The sequence below is a fragment of the Micropterus dolomieu genome, linkage group LG09, assembly GCF_021292245.1.
Source record: "Micropterus dolomieu isolate WLL.071019.BEF.003 ecotype Adirondacks linkage group LG09, ASM2129224v1, whole genome shotgun sequence".
Taxonomy (NCBI): domain Eukaryota; kingdom Metazoa; phylum Chordata; class Actinopteri; order Centrarchiformes; family Centrarchidae; genus Micropterus; species Micropterus dolomieu.
The window spans coordinates 30,424,458-30,442,505 of NC_060158.1; the positions used below are offsets into that span (position 1 = coordinate 30,424,458).

Genomic DNA, 18,048 nt, shown 5'->3' on the forward strand with positions numbered 1-18,048 from the left:
GAATACGAAATTTTTCACCGGTTCTGACATGTTTGCAAATTTTGGTGAGTTTTCGAGTATGTTTAGGCCATGTCATTTGGGCCTACTTTGCAGAAAAAAAAAAAAAAAAAAAAATATATAATCCGAGCAGATTCAATAGGGACCTCGCACGGTCGTGCTCGGGCCCTAATAATCCGAGCAGATTCAATAGGGACCTCGCACGGTCGTGCTCGGGCCCTAAAAAAAAAAAAAAAAAATAATCCGAGCAGATTCAATAGGGACCTCGCACGGTCGTGCTCGGGCCCTAAATATATATAATCCGAGCAAATTCAATAGGGACCTCGCACAGTCGTGCTCGGGCCCTAAAAAAAAAAATAATAATCCGAGCAAATTCAATAGGGACCTCGCACGGTCGTGCTCGGGCCCTAAATATAATCCGAGCAAATTCAATAGGGACCTCACACGGTCGTGCTCGGGCCCTAATAATCCGAGCAGATTCAATAGGGACCTCGCACGGTCGTGCTCGGGCCCTAAAAAAAAAAAAAAAAAATAATCCGAGCAGATTCAATAGGGACCTCGCACGGTCGTGCTCGGGCCCTAAATATATATAATCCGAGCAAATTCAATAGGGACCTCGCACAGTCGTGCTCGGGCCCTAAAAAAAAAAATAATAATCCGAGCAAATTCAATAGGGACCTCGCACGGTCGTGCTCGGGCCCTAAATATAATCCGAGCAAATTCAATAGGGACCTCACACGGTCGTGCTCGGGCCCTAATAAATAATCCGAGCAAATTCAATAGGGACCTCGCACGGTCGTGCTCGGGCCCTAAATACAGCAGTAAAGCATTCTTAATTTCTTAGCTGATTCCAATTTGTTTTAGTTACAGTGATTATTATTCTCATCATTGCACACTACATTTAAAACCTGAAACAGTAACTTAGAACTCACTTAGGAAATATGGTGTAATGTTTGTATCAAACCATAAGATGTGTTTTTTTTGAGTCAGCAAAAGTCTATGTGTGAAAATCTGATAATGTAGTACTGTTCAACATTCTCAAGTAGTAAATTTCAATACGTTAATTATCTCTACATTAATTATTATCAATGATCAAGGGAAATATCTACTTGTGAGTGTTTTGCTCACATTCACAAAAAAAAAAAAAAAAAAAAAAAAAAAAAAAAAAAAATATAATCCGAGCAGATTCAATAGGGACCTCGCACAGTCGTGCTCGGGCCCTAAATATGTGTAGCCAAAAAACCCCAAATAAGCAGTTTTTTAAATGTTTTATACAATGTATTGAGGAAATACATTCATCTACTGCCAATGCATAATTATTCCTCCAATGTAGTGTCCCACACAAACAACCTCTGCAAATCAATGATAAAGATTACACAGTGGTTATTTAAAGTTTATGAAACGTCTGATCTTGATTCATGAAATCTCCATTGTCTCCCTTGATCTCTCATTCATTAAAAAACAGTTTGGACTTCCGGTCTGGCGGACTATGTGATGGCAGAAAATAGAACGACGAGCCACCGACCAAAATAATTAAAAGTTGCCTGATATAACTCAGTTTCTATAAAAAGAGTATTTTAAGTAAGTGTAGATAATTTAAAATAATGGGCAAGCAAAAGCTTGTACTACAGGCAGTACTACTGAGAGTAGTACTGCCTGTAGTACTGGGAGTTTTTATATAGAGCACTACAGAAATTTGGATTCCATCAAACTTTCATCACAAGTAAATAGCATTACAGGTACATAAAATATATATAACATAAAATTTCCCTGTTTGCGGATGACATTTTAATCTGTCACACACTGAAACTGAACTCTTTTTTAGATGTTTTTGGCACAGTCTCGGGATACATACTAAACATTCAAAAGACTCAAACGCTTTGTTTTAATTATTGCCCTATCCAGAATATAAGCTCTAAAGATTCAACAAAGTTGTATGACTTAAATGTCAACCAACTGAATCAGAAAATATAGGAAGATATAAGGAGGTCAAATTTAATTCCAATTTTGAGTTTTGAGTCACGCATTGAATCTGTAAAAATGAACATATTATTTAGAATACTGTACCTATTTCAGACTCTTTCCAGTTGAAACAAGAGATAAACATTTTAATGATTGGGACAAGCTACTATTGAGATTTATTTGGCAGGTGAGAAAACCAAGGATAAGGGGGGGCCTAGCACTTCCATGTTTAAAAGATTATTATATTTCGGCCCAATTGAGGATTTTGCTTTGTTGGTGCAACTCCAATTACCAGGCAAGATGGAAAGAATTTGAGGAAATTCCTATTCAGGCAAGGTTAGGAGATAAAAGATTGATTAGAAACTTCATAGAAACAAGCAATAAATGGATCAACTTAAGTCTGAAAATTTGGTTAGTATTTGTTGGTAAAAATGGCCTATTTGAAGAGATAAAGATCCTGAGATGGTGTTCGTACGACCTCGACTTTACTCCAAGTAAATCAGATATTAGTTATAAGAGATGGGCCAAACAAGGTCTCTCTTCATACTGCACATTTTTAACAATAGTGACATCTTTGAGTTCTTCAAGCACATTTTAACAATAGTGACATCTTTAGATTTCTTCAGGTAGGTCACCATATTAGTAGTTCTATTCCTGAAAGCCAAAAAGTGTTTAAGAATGATTTGTTAAATGTATTTATTAGTGCCTATGGGGCTAACTCGGGGCTTAGAATAATCTAAAGACTTTACAAGGCACTACAAGGAATTAAGAAAACTAGTAGCACTTACATTAAACAAAAATGGGATAGGGAAACTAACAGCCGTATTACAGAGGAAATCTGGACAAAATATTGTAAATTTCAATGGGAGATATCAAACTCAACCTCTTGGAGAGTATTTGGCTGGAAGCTGGAAACAATATCTGCTGAGTCTCAGCAGATATTTTCTTTCACCTGTTCAGCAGTCTCATCACTCAGGTTCCTCCAGCTGCTGGAGAAAATGTGGCTCTCAGGAGGCAAATCTCCAATTGTAATGTTTTCTGGCGTAAGATCTACACAGAACTAGTGAAAATATTTGGGACTAAAAGTTCCCTTTAATTGGGATGAACTACTCTTTGGGTTTCTACATTCAACATCTGCTAATAGTAAAACAAAATACCTGTTTGGTTTACTGAGTGTAGCTGGAAGCGCAGCTAGGAAAGCAATTACAAAGAAATGGCTTGGATGACTGGTATGATATTATTCACAAGATCTTTGTGATGGAAAGAATCACTTTCTCTGTGAGGCTACAGAAAACAATTTGAGGAAATTTGGGGAAAGTGGAAAAGGTACATTGCCCCAAAACTGTGTAAAGTGACAATATGCAATTCTAAATCAAGACAAAATATAAAAAATAAATAAAAAAAACCCCACTGTTCTCCATATATCCTTTCCTTTAATTAGAAAGGTTTACATTTTTTAATTTGGAAATACACAATTTTTCATATCAAACATATTGTCTGAATATAGTTCTTTCAAACTCACCAGAATTCTTATATTTCACAGCCTTGCCAACATACTGTAATATCAATCATGCGAACATTTGATTTCAGTTATGCTTTAATTATGTCACAAATTGGATCTTTACTTGTGTGACTAGTGTGTTGGCCCGTATACAGATTATTCTCAATATACATTTCCTAAATATATATTTTCTTGTCTGTCTGTGTGTGTAAGAGCAATCTGCTTGTCACTCAGTCCTAACTCACCAAGGACAGCTCTCTGATGTTATTTGTGAACTGAAACCAAGTCTTAACAAAACATTTATGCAGTGTTTCTTGACCCATTGGAGCCATTTTTTATTGATGATGCATGTTTCCAGATCTTAGCATTTACTTTGGCGAGTTTAAAATCATCATAACTGATGAAATTATGGGTAAAATCATAAAAAATAAAATGCAAATTGTAATAAACCTTAGTTTACCTTTAAGAACAAAATTTTACTCTGAGCACGCAGAAGTGTTTATTACATTTATTATGGATACTGGGAGTCATAGAAATTAATTTAAAAATGTTTTGGTTTGAGACTGGATTCATTTCTGAGATTAATTATTCATCTTCCACAATGTTCTTAGCAGAATATAATGCAGCACAATATTTACAGACAAAATTTGATTCATATGGGTAATCTGTTCATTTTACAATATGTATTTTACAACCACGGCTGCCATCATCACCAAAAGTTAAATAGGTCCCATGTAATGTTACTGTGAAGGTCAGGAGCCACAGCGGGTCCTGTGGCACTACACACACATTACATCAGAACATGCCACAACAACAGGCAACAAAAAAATATTTACAGCCCCTAAAAACCACAAATTTGCACAATCTCCTCCCTCCCCCGACCATGCCTGTTCTCAAATAATTGCCAATAACATTTTAACATTTGAAATACTGTAACATCTAGTGTTAGTGCAGTAAATAACAGAAGAAATGAGTGAATAAAGCAAATTAAGGAATCTCATCTCTTAAATAACTCCCCTACTCTACCTCAGTCCTCCATCCTCTCCTTCATCTCAGTTTAAAAAAGGGACTTTTTTCAGCTATTTTTCAAAAATAAGCTTGATCAGTTCAGATGAAATGTTTTCCACATTGACTATCCCTCTGCATAGATCTCCTCTGCTGACCTTGGTGAAGTGATCAGCCTCTTCTTGTTCTTCTCATGATTCCAAGCAGGTACTTGCAGATGGGAAGGGGCAGAGTAAAATATAGTAGTGACACATCGGTTGTGGGCGTCTACTCACTTAGCAGCTTGCCAAATAATGATGCCAAGTATGACAAGCACAATGGAACAAACCATAGCAAGGATACACATCTTCTTCCGGGACTTTTGCTGTGATAAAGAAAGTAGAGACAGGAGGGTTATTGGCAGGGACTTCACTGAATGACAGTACTTAAAAGTGACTGCTGAAGACTCACCTGGTAGTAGGCGGCTCTCTGGAGTTGCTCTGTTCCTCGTTCTACATGAACTTCAGCATTCTCCACATTTGCCTCAATGCTGTCTGCAGGGTAGAACATACAGCAAGGTAAGCTGGGAACTTATGAAGTCACATGATTCTTCCAGTATAAATGGTTCAGGTTTGTAGTATCCAAAATATCAACAGCATCTCTTAACTTCTGCTCTCTCTTTTTTTACTTTTCACTTTCAGTGAGCAGAAAAAAGGAAAACTACATGACAAAGACATGTCTTATCCACTGCTCCATCACCACCCCTACCTATTATAGGAGACAACAGACGGCAGAGCCCCTCATCACATCCCAGCGTCCTACCAACAAGTTATTTGTTTTCCTAAACTTAACCAAACCTCGACCATAGCTGTAGCACATCAGCAAAATGTCATATAAATCACATTTTATTTCTGTTACTGACAGGAACCAGGAAAAGAGATCATATCTCTCCTGTTTTAGCTTCTCTGCACTGGCTCCCTGGAAAATCCAGATTAGAATTTAAAATCTTTCTGCTCACCTACAAAGCTCTTAATGGTCAGGCACCATCTTATCTTAAAGAGCTCATAGTAGCTTACTACCCCACCAGAGCACTCACAGAATGCAGGTTACATGTGGTTCCTACAGCCTCAAGGCAGAATGGGAGAGAGTCATAGCCCCAAAATGATTAACAAAAGGCCCTGATTGGCACAAACCAGCTGGGCATGTATGGCTGAATATTGATTTGTGTGTATTAGCTGGCTCTGAAAACTGGGGAAGTGTTTGTTTACATCACAAGCACAGAAGCTTTGGACTGCTGGGAGGAAAGGATTTTCAGGACCAGGGTGGGGGACCCAGGGTGGGGGATCCAGTGAGGAACGCTTTCGGGGAGTAGCGCTGGAATGAGCATCAGAACTGGAGACGGGGCGAGTAGGCAACTCAGTAGCCTCCTAGTGAAAATGACTGGATCTGGAACCGGACACAGCCTCCAGACTGCACCTTTCATACAGTACCAAGGGGGCTTACAGCAGCTGCTAACAGGACTCTGACTCCGGGTTGGCCAAGATGGAGGTGGCCTTTCTGACCAGTTACAAGCAGAATTAGAAGGCACTCCAGGACGTGATATTTAGATAATAATGGATTTGAATGCAAAAGTAAGAACTGATAACTGTATGACGATAATGAGTATGACCATGGGAAGGGAGGACTGTGGCATCAGCCCCTCCGTTTCTAACATAACAAAAGTTAGGAAAGTCAGACGCAGAAATTACTTTTAACATGGGGGCGATGAAGAAACATTTAGAAAAAAATCAATGTTCAGTGACTGCTACTAACAGAAACACGCTCCTTTTCAGGGGACAAAACGTGAACAGGATTTGTGGCGCTTTCTTGCTGCTGTCTAGCGTTCCGAGATGATTTTGCTTCATGTGTTTGTGCACAGCAGTTTTAGTGCTGTGTTAAGCAGTAAATTTCCAATTTGCAGAGCTGAGAGCACCATATTGTTGGGTCTCTATCCAAAATACTCCCAGATATTAGCTGGTCGGAGGCAAGGTTTTTCGCAATTAAAATTTGCAATTAATCACATTGTTATGCGTGAAATTGAAAAACGAATTCTAAAGTAGTGTATTGCGCAATTTTAATTTAAATATACAAAAGTGTAATAACATGTGGTTTGCAAACACTTTAAACAAATAAGGTGCTTTTTATCAGCAGTATTCCCTTTACACAGTAGCAATGAAATATTACTTGTAAATCTCAACTTAAACATTAATGTAATCAAATCAGATATTAAAACAAAGCCATTTTCCACTGTGTAGCGGGGCAGTGAGTGTGTTCACTCGCACAGACTTCACTCTGTTAAAAACTTGAAATGACGTTACAAGTCGCGGTGGACATTTTACAAGCACAGACCAGGTAGAGTTAAAGCAACATTGAACACAGGGTGCAGATGTTGGTTTCGGCAATAACGTGTTAACGTGCCCAGCCCTACAATTAATATTTAGATAGTTAGAAGCCTTTGCCTGGTTTCTGCAAACATCTTATAGCTTAACAAATGTTCCTGTGCAATTAATTAAAACAGAACAAACAGCATCTTTATAAATTTACTTAAACTACAAAAACTGTAACAAAAAATGCTACAGCCAAAATGAGTCATTGATAAACTGAAGTAGCCGCTTTTTGTTCTGGAAAGCTCAGGCAGGTTCTATGGGCTTTAGGGGGTAGAGAGACATTGAGATTTCAAAATAAGGGAAATTTAAATAAAAGTACTGTGTTAATTCCATTCTGTACTGTTAGTATATTGTTAATATTACTTATAGTTACTATATTTCATTATAATGTCATTAATTTAGTAGGTTGTTTTCATTTATTAAATCCTTGTGCAAGAAGCACAGTCTACATTGGTCTCCGATTTATAAATGGTAACTAACATGTCAATTATCATAACCTTAATGCAGAACATTTTGGGGCTACTTTTAGTTCTAGCCTTTACTCACACATCGTCAATTTTTACGGTTCGCACGTCATCTATTTTTATTCATTTGTGAATGAAATATGCCGTTCTTTTTCTTCAGCTTTTATTGGCAGGTGCTGTTAACTTCCCGTCAATGTTACAGTTAATGTTTTACACACTGCCACCAGCTTTACCAGAGGAGAGAGTTGCAAACACTAATAATTAATGTGCCATATTCTCTGCTGCTATTTATTCACTAGTCCTTTTTGGTTCACCTTAATTTTTAATAATGTAAATATTGTACATACCCACACTCCTTTATATTTTTCTGATTTTTAATTTATACTCTTATATTTATATACTCTATCTACCTTTTATTACCATTTCTATTCCTCATGCCATGACAATTGTGACAAAGTATTTTTGATTCTGAAATACGGCCAGCAGGTTTCCCAAGGAAAACGGGAGGGTTGACATTAGAGGAGTAGAGAGAGGAGTGGGGTAATGTTACGATCTTCTCTGTCCACAGCAGCGTTTTAGATGCCTATCAGAGCTGATCTCCTCCTTTTGAGAGAGAGCAAGAGCGCATCAGGAAACTCGCACTGAAGGATCAGTCTCTCTCTGCCTTATGCGCTCTAGTGGGCATGTGTGTGAGATGACCACGACAGTTTCACATGATCGCTCCTGCTTGTTGCTACATGTCTGATTGCTGCACAACGCTGTAAATGATTAACTGGCGCATCAATCGTTTCCTGTCTGAAAAGGACTTTGGTGCTAGCTAGCTTTGAAAACTGCTCAGACCGCTGACTGACAATTTTAGCTGCGGGTTAAAAATTTGTCTGGCGAGTATTGCATCATCTGATTGACCTTTTTAGAGACCACCGATCAAACTAGTTAAAGCAATTATCGGCCCATTACGATCGGTGACTGATCGATCGGCACACTCTTATTTTTAACCATTTCTAAATTGGATTCGGTCTCGATGCTACTGCTTTGTGGATTTGAACGGAAAATAACAGGACTGGCTGTTTTAATGTGCAAAAAAAAAAAAAAAAGTGTGTTTTTCAGGTCCACAGAACCCTAATAACAACCACCCGAGTGCTACTCACCAATCATTTCTCCCTGATCGTGGATCATCACGGCCAGGTCCTTGAAGATCTGGTTTACATCCATGATGTCAGACTGAAACGGAAAAAGCAGGCATCAGCTGTGGCAGGTGTGTGTGGTCCAAGGACAGTAGTCATGGTGGGAGGCTGATGGTGTTCCACTGTGTCCTGGTATGTATTATTAGAAATAGTAAGTAATAGCTGACCTCCAGCTGTCTGATGTTGGTTTCTCTCTCTTTGATGAGCTCCAGGTCCTCCTCTGTGATGGCCACCTCCTCTGTCTGGGTGGTCATCTGACCCCAGTCCTCTTGGCTTTACACAAACAGCAACAAATAAAAATGTAACATAGTCTTTTATGGTTAAAACAGAATACCGATCACAGCTCCAAAATACTGTGTCCACAAACTAAACTAAACTTCCTGCTGTTTACACTGTTTTCAGTCTTGTTTTCTCTTGCTTTTGCACTTTGTGCTGTATCATGATGTACTTTGAAAAACAATTTTTGTTTTTACTACATAATCGGCTTGGGCAGTATCAAGGTATTATGATATATTTTGATACTATCAAAACCACAGACACTCCCTTTCTATTAAAATGATATTGCAATGACGTATTGTAGGATAGTGCACAGCACGCGCCACCAGATATCAATCTACTGCTGGAACAAGCCATTGAGCTGAGAAAAGCTGAATTTACACTGCATAGTAAGGTTTAACTCGACTTGCCTTTTTCTCTACGAAAAGTACTTTGTATAGTACACCCTCATCTTAGGCAGGCAGTGTGCATGAAACAGCCTTATATCATCTTTAACGTGACAAAGCAATAACCCCCTTCACTTTTATGCTCATTTTCAAGTTCAAAATCCTGTTTAGTTGTTGTACCATGTACAATACAACAATTAAACCATGTAATAGGTTTACATGGTTTAATTTTCAAAAAACACCATATTTTTGGTCATACTGCACATTGCTGCAGCTCCTCTTTTCACCCAGTGTTGAAGGCTTTCTTTAGCTACGGAGTGATGCATCTTGTCTCTAAATGATCTTTGTTGTGAGTTGCACATGCGCAGTTCCTAGTTAAGGACTACTAGCCAATCAGAAGCAGAGAAGGGTGGGTCAGAGAGAAGCAGGTCAACAGCTTTGATTCTGCTGTAGGCTATATGTTGCCGACCAGATTGGCAACACGGACTGGAGCAAGAGTTTCAGAGTGCTGGTTAATTTGTAACAAAAGTATCTTTCATCCATAAAGTTTTAACTGAGCTCTGTCTCTACATCACAGAAACAACTTTATGTCCATTGACTGCCTGGAGGGTAGCTAGTGAGAGGAGGTGTGTGCTGCAGCTCAGTGTTTTTCCACTGGTGTTTTTTATATCTGTGTCGTCACAGGGATGAAAGGGAAATGGCTGGACTACACACAACCTGTTTTCAGGCAGTTCAGAGCAGTGCTTTCTGTGGGAGATGGGAACTCCCTTTGGGATGGACTTTCACTTTGTAAGCCTATTACATGTACAAAAAAGGTATATAACTCAATAAAGGAGAGGGAAATGGCCAAAAAGCATAATACCACCTCTTTATAAATGCCAGATTTGTCACTAGAAGGATGATTCTTGTTTACACAAATACCGTATTACCTGGAGAAATCTGAAGATGGTAAAATAGATACCGCCAAAGCCTACTACATAAACACAAAGAGAATGTTTTGCAAAAGTCACTAATTATTGTTTAACACTTTCACATGCAATATGCAACATTGCTGTGTTTTATCTGTTTAAGTGATGGCCTTTGAAAGATTTAAAATAGAAATAAAGTGGAATACAATCCACATTGTAAATGAAAAACTGTTAAAAGGACAATGATTTAGCTTTTAGTCTTAATAACTGAAAGACTTTTTCATTGCCATTCATTTCCCATGCCACATTAAAGTCAAATCACAACACAGAAACAAAGTGAAGGTGTATTGCATTACAATGTTGAGCAGCAGAGAGCAGCATATGCCAATGCTAAATGGAAAGCTCTGTCATTAGTTTTCATGAAGAGGTGCAATGGAGCCTTTTCTATTGGAGATGGAAACACACTGTCCATGCAAAAAAAAAAAAAAAAAAATACAGCAACTACCCAAACTTTGATTTGTGTTTATTTTGTCACTTTAAATGGATTTTTGACTGTCAAACACAGGTAGGCCTATCTACTGGCGACAAGTTTCATGTTGACTGTATATATAAACTAAAGGACTGCTTCGCTGGCACTAACAGGATTTGTGAGGGCAATGTCTACTGTAATAGGAAATAGTATTCTTTGGGGTTATTTCATGTTCTCAAAAGACAATATGGTGTTTCTCCATTGCTGGTACCAGCTCAACTTGCTTCAACTCTACTCGACTCGCTGTTGGCCCACCGTCCCATGTTTTCCATTGCAGATACAGTACTTCCTCAACGTAGCTGGTCATCATAGCAACGCTGGACGAAACTGCCGCAACATACCTTTCAACGTGACACACCAGCTGTCTCTTGATTTCAGTAAAACATTTCAACATTATTCAATGTAAAGACAGAATAGCAGTCTGCTGTGTTGGCTGCAGTGGTCCGTGTGATCAGACAACTTTTTCCCACTGGAAAACCAAAAAAGGCAAGTAGAGGCGAGACGAGGCGAGCTGGTACCATGAGGTAGAAATTAGATGCATTAGATGCTTTTTACAGATGTGCACTAGTGATGAAATTAAAAAGATTACAGCATTAAAGGCTATATCTTCTTGTCTGTATTTATTCATTATTAATCTATGGGTCACCATTATACACCTTGTGTCTACCAAGTTCCATATTGCTTAAATTGCCAGACTAGAAGAAACCTTGAATGAATGACAGTCACTTACTTATCAAAAGACACAAGCTTTTCATCCCGAGAACTGTCTTCAGTCTGCAGGAGAAGGAAAAACCCACTATTGCCAAAGTCAAGTCAGCAAAGCACAGGTTGTCAAAACATGACTCACATGAATCTGAAGTTTCATCACCAACCACTGACTCTACTTACTGATAGGCGAGATCCAGCTCTTGCTCTGGCTACAGACTCCTTCTCCTTCTCTGCTGCACGCCGCTGGATTCCTTGGAAGTTGTTGAGAGCTGCTGAGAAATCATTCATCAGTCTGTCCCTCTGGATCTTTTGCTGCCTCTGGAGACCACAGAGAAAAGGGAGACAGGTGGTATGAGACCGGTTATGCTGGCCCGAAACAATATGATAACTGGGAGGATTGTGGAGCCAATTTTCCCCTCCTGACAGTTGCTGGGGTGCTGCCAATCTGAGGCTGGCCTGAACAGATTATCTGCCCAAATGATGGTCAAATCATAAATATCAAACATGTTTAATATTTACATTTCGACACCGGGGAGACTTGGATAATTTCCGGTACTGTGAAAAGAACAGCGATGGAATATTGATCAGAAACCTGCAACAGCCAGAGAGACCAGGGTGACAATCTGCTCGCGCTATCAACTGTAAATCATGTTGATTTCCTCTTCTCAGCCTCGAGTTATACAGTTTGATTCTATTTTTTGAGCAACAAGTTGACGATGACAGACTGCCTCCATGATTGGTAGTCTGTGGTATCCCACGTTTTAAAAATGAATTAAGATTTGAAAATCCTGTAGTGTGCACAAGGCATTAGAAAAACAAGGAGGAAATTCATAAAGATAAAGAGTGTCACATTTAGAATTTTTACCATGCCAAAACACTTTTTCAATTTACCATAACAATTAAATCAGACTTTTGGAGAAGCTGTGATTTGGTGAATTGAAACAGACATATTTTTAGATTTGCCAGCTCTAAAAGCTTCTATTAGTTAGTTATAAACTTAATGAAATATTCCACATTAAACAAGCAGCTGTTTGTTGTAAGTTTTACAGCTGACCTGAACCTTGCATTTCTGCTGAAATATGGCAGAATCCAGTCTTCTGGCAGAGGGCAAGTTAACCTCAATATGGTGGCATGTTTTTTGCAGTACTGTAGAAAGCGTAACAACAAGCCAAATACACATCTAATCCAAAGTCTAAGCCATGGAGTCTAGTTTATGTATCGGTAAGATAACCGCAAGTAACTTTAACAGTAACAAACAGTAAATAAACATCAAACAAACGAAATGCACACAAACACAACATCCAGCGAGTTATTTGAAAAAGATTTTACAAAAATACAGTCACTGACAAGAAGACAATATGCTTGTATCAGATGCAAAGTGAACAAGGAACTAGGGGTGTGCAATATTAGATTGTGAATGATTAAAATGGCTCCACGATCTGCCTTTTCAAAGAGATTGTTACTATCATGCTAACAGTGAAGAGTCTTTCAGTTTTAGTTCTGTGGCTACACATGGAGTTGACGGCTGCTCTGTCAACATCGCAAGTCAGCTCCCTCGCTGCCTGCGTCCTCCACCTTTTCCAAAAGGCAACACTTTAACTGTTGGGCCTCATAAAAATAACATTAAAAGTTCCCTATGTCCCCTGGCTGCTCTGCCTCAACTCTCCGTGATTTACAGAGGTTACTGATGAACAGAAAGTGTTACTTGTTGCGAAAGTAACCGCTAACCTGAGCTAGCTAGCCGTTATCTAATTAGCTCAGTTAGCCTAGTAGTCATAGCTGACTCAGAGCAACTAGGGACCGTGTTAGTGTTTAATGTTACACCTCTACTCAAGCACTGGAGGTTTTCAGGCCAGGATACCCGGAGCCGAGCGAGCAACGAAACCGCTCTCATTAGCCTCCCAGTGAAAGCGGCGTGAACAGGACCGAACACAGAGACCAACAGGGAATATAGTACCAAGGTGATTTACAGACTTTCTTGATGAACAGATACTTTTAGCTAAACCGCTAACTGTATCAGTCTGTATCTGTAGTAACAATCTGCTAGTTATCTCGTTAGCCGTGCTGCTAGTTGTCCCATGCTGACTCAGCCCCTTGGTGCCAAGAGCCTAACCTGGCAAGCAAACCACCTCATTCCTGTATTCCCTGTCATCAAACTGGCCTCTGTAGGTTGTGTTCGGTCCTGGTGTTTACTCACTGAGAGCTGAACCAGTCCGCACAGTCTACATGACAGGGTGGAGAGGTGTAACGCACATTCAGCACTATTGGCTACTTTAAACACCAATTAATATCTGAAACAAGTTCCTCCCTGTCTTTGTGTTTTTAAATATGCCGAAGCAAATAGCGCATTCATTTATGGGAAAATAAAATCCAAAAATGTATAAGAACAGAATTAATCTGTTCTTTGTTGCTTTTTAAGTAATCATTAGGCTACATTGTATAATAATAATAAAGTTCTGTTATTTTTCTCTTTTAAACCAACATACCAATAATTATAATAGTCTAAAAACCAACATGAAAATGAATCGTGAGTAGATCACGAATCGCGATCCTGCCTGAAATAAATCATGATGATATTTTTGCCATATCGGCCACCACTACAAGAACATTTGGCTACCTAGTTGGGGTGTGATGAGTGTTACGGCCCTTAGGCCGTGTGCGCGTCTGCCCAGGTGTACTGCTGCTCGTCTGTCCTCTGTAGGTCCTGCCCTCCCCTCTCTGTATGTTGTAGCCAGGAGGCTAGTGTGCACACCTGTCCCCAAGTTGGCAATGTGTGGAGTGCAGACGTGTATAGACAGACGGTTTACCGGAGCTGGGTGACACTGCAGTGGCGTTCGTGGAGTCCCTGTAGTAGCGTGTATCAAGTCCGAACCTCGTGCTGGGGTTTACTCTCTCGGTGGAGGGAGGATGGTAATTATTATTGTATTAGTTTCTCCTTTGTGGCATTTGTTTTTCTGTGAGCTACGTTTTGAGTTTGCTGGCATGTTGTCTCAACCGTATCCTAAACTGGGCACTTCCTCTTTTTTTTGGGAAGTTGTTTTTTGTTGTACCTTTTTGACTCCTTTGGTTACTCCAAATTGTAAATAAACGCCAAACTATACCGATAAATCAGTCTCCTTAATTCCTTCAACCTGGAATACTATTAATTATACTGCGTGCATAATTATAGGCAAATTGTATTATTTTTAGAGTCCGACCGATTTATCGACTGGCCAGTATTATCGGCCAATATGAGCTAATTGCATTTAACTCAGCATCAGCGTTTTTAAATGCCAATATTTGACTATTAAAAAAGAAACTGAGACAGATCCTTCACTCGTGTCATGAGCGTTGCATAGTTTCCCCAACAAAGGGCACTCTGCAGCTCCTCTGCTAACAACACTGCTGCACTACAAAAACCACAGAAAAAAAAAAATAAAAAATTAAATCAGCTGACCAGAGTCTACTGGAGCATGTAGAAAAAATACAGAGTGTAGCTGTGTTACCAGTGAGTTGGTCATTTGTTACCTTAATTACATGACTTTAATAATAATGAAAGTAGGCCCAATAACTTCTCCTCTCCTGAAAACATTCACAACTTGCTAACCCTCCTATTTTTCCATTGCCCTCTCCCGGTTTCCTCCCGGCTCACAGTATTGTGTTTAATGTTACAGTAGTTTGGTGGTGGAGGCTACTCTGCTGATAGACATGATTATAGATATATTTCTAATACAGTGTGGCAGTTCTAGTGAACAGTCCTCATTTCTCCATTTGAAATTTTGAACTCCGAAATTCTGACTTCCCATGTCCAATGGAACGCACCATTAACTGTGTTATGAACTGTTATTTATGGTAAGAACATGACCAACACTTGACGCCAAACAGTGGATCACTTAACAAATCTAAGGTAGAACATTCAAAAGTTCATCATTCAAATGAATTCAAACATTTATTGATGATATTTAACATCTGTTATATTGTTGAGAAATAATATTGTGTTGATTATTATTGTTTTATTGCTCAGCCCTAACATTAATGAGCCGTTAAACTATAATGTTTAACATATTCTAAATATATCTGCGAGCTGTTTGTCTGTAGTTACAGTTGTAATCAGAAGTTTACATACACTTGTAAGGAACATGTATTTCATGGCAGTTAATTCCTACAACTCATTTTTCTGTAAAGGAAACATTGGAGTACGTAATTTTTTGTCAGAAAAAAAAAAAAAAAAGGAAAATAAAAATAAGGTCATGAATTTTGGTTCTTTTATGAGTCTATTATAGGTCTTCTGAAAATGTGACCAAATCTACTGGGTCAAAAATATACATACAGCAATGTTAATATTTGTTTAATATTTGTTAATCATTTAACCACAATGTTAAATGTCCCTTTGTCATTTTACCTCAATTAGGCGCTTTTGGTAGCCATCCCCATGCTTCTGGCAAGCTTCTGGTTGAATTTTTGACCACTCCTCTTAATAGATTTGGTGCAGTTGAGCTAACTTTGACACAGACACGATTTAGTCTTCCCTCCTATTTTGTGTCTTTGTTTGGGGTAGTAACCTCTTTAAATGTGATTGTGGCACCTTTTCACCTCAATGATGAATTCATTTTAATTCACTTATAATATCTCCTGTGTTTCAACAGGTTTTCTGCTCATGTTCAAAACTTTCAGCACATTCAGAATCTCTCCCACATATTCGCTAAGCTTGGGTGCACCGGATTACTATCATGCTATTACCATGTATGCTGTTGTCGCATCAGCTGGTTGGAGTTGATTAACTCCGCAAGTCAACGTTATCAGTTATAGATTTGCTTTCCACATACAGTCTATGGTTTTTCACTGGGTAAGAAAAGAGTGGTGTGACAGCATGTGGGAAATGTCAAGTTAGTCAATCTCAAGAGACAGCTTTTAACCTGACGAGATGTTGCCATGTTTTAACCTCAGGAGATCTCGTGGCATGAGATAAACCATACACATTTAAAAACTGGAAGTTATCAATAAAAGGAATTTTACAAATGCACAGAATCAGAAGATAACAGTAAATGTTTTGAGCTCCACACAAACACAGTACATAAGGTTTTATTACTGGACCTAGGCAGATATCAGGACTACATAATTGAGGTACGGTTGAGAAGTGCAGATGTATTAAATTAAATATCTAACCGTAAATGGTTAACTGAATTCGCTGTGCTGACTGCCAGACAATTTCTCACCTTCCACACTCAGTGTATACTAGTGATGTATTAACGAATGCAGACTGACACTTACTTGCTCTGAGGGTGATGAAGGCAAAGGTATTGATCCCAAGTCTTTCAGGTGCTTGTTGGTTTCTTTTGCCAGTTGGTTGGTATAGTGTTGTATCTGCTGCCTGTGGAAACACAACCGATTAGAATAACAAAAGACTGCTAGCCAATCTGATGAGAGAGTTGCTCTACAAGCAACCAAGATCACCCATCACCCTGCACAATAAATTACACCTTTCTAGTACATATGACAGTACAGTGTTCTAGTAAATATGAAATTTAAGCAACAACCTAAAACTGTTTTGACATACCCAGGGCTCAACAATAAGGACTATCCCATTGCCCAAGGCAAGTAAAATCCCACTAAATCTAGCAACTTATTTGTCTGTTCAGGCAATGAGGCAAATAAAATTGAACACATGGTTTTGGTGTAGTATTCTATGTCTATCTATATCGTAATTTATGGGTCTCATGCATGGGTAAAATGGCTTGCTAGCACCCCTTGTAAAGAAGCTGCTGGCCAAAATTTCACCTACGTGAATGAAATTTCTGTGATGACACCCAACAGAAAGCTGGTCATTTTGGATTTTAGGCGATTTACACACTTCATACTTTAACAAACTTCTCTTAGGCAATTAGTCCGATCAACTTAAAATTTTCGCTGTGCAGTCTAAACCCATTTATGATTAAAAGTTGAACAAACGGTGAGTTCTTGTCCACGAACATGCCCATGGTGTGGCATCCAAAATTGACAATTCGCCACAGAACAGGAAGTTTTTATAACTTCAGTGTACATGCTCACATCTGTACCAAATCTGACGTGTATGTTAACAGTCTCGCCCTGAACTTCGTGACTGTCCGAAGGAGGAATAGTCGTAAGCATTCAAAGTCCACGGGGCACCACCAACCTGTTCACGTTTCTAACAGATTTTCCCCACTCAGCGACACACCCCCTGAGAAACCAACTCTGATCATTGGCAGCTCCATTTTGAGAAACGTGAAGTTAGCGAAGCCAGCGGCCATAGTTAAGTGCATCCCTGGGGCCAGAGCGGGCGACATTGAGTCTTATTTGAAACTGCTGGCTAAGGATAAACGTAAATACAGTAAGATTGTTATTCACGTCGGCGATAATGACTCCCGGTTACGCCAATCGGAGGTCACTAAGATTAATGTTGAGTCGGTGTGTACATATGCAAAAACAATGTCGAACACCGTAGTTTTCTCTGGACCCCTGCCAAATCTGACCAGTGATGACATGTATAGCTGCATGTCGTCATTCCGCCGCTGGTTGTCGAGGTGGTGTCCAGCAAACGAAATGGGCTTTGTTGATCATTGGCAGACTTTCTGGGGAAGACTTTGTCTGATCCGGAGAGACGGCATCCATCCCACTTGGGAAGGAACAGCTCTCATTTCTAGAAATCTGGCCAAGTTTATTAGTGGACCAAATCCATGACAACCCAGAGTTGAGACCAGGAGGCAGAGTCGCAGTTTAACACAC

General features: G+C 39.2%; 1 protein-coding gene across 1 annotated transcript in view; it reads right to left on the reverse strand.

Moving 5' to 3' along the window:
* Positions 1-3,372: 3,372 nt before the first annotated feature.
* Positions 3,373-18,048, reverse strand: part of stx12 (syntaxin 12) — a gene marked incomplete at its 5' end in the record, with an annotated part of 20,927 nt that continues 6,251 nt past the window's right edge. Inside the window, 8 exon segments of the mRNA XM_046058675.1 lie at positions 3,373-4,675; positions 4,794-4,829; positions 4,916-4,998; positions 8,483-8,555; positions 8,686-8,791; positions 11,348-11,391; positions 11,506-11,643; positions 16,576-16,675. Coding sequence (XP_045914631.1) covers positions 4,637-4,675; positions 4,794-4,829; positions 4,916-4,998; positions 8,483-8,555; positions 8,686-8,791; positions 11,348-11,391; positions 11,506-11,643; positions 16,576-16,675 — 619 coding nt within the window.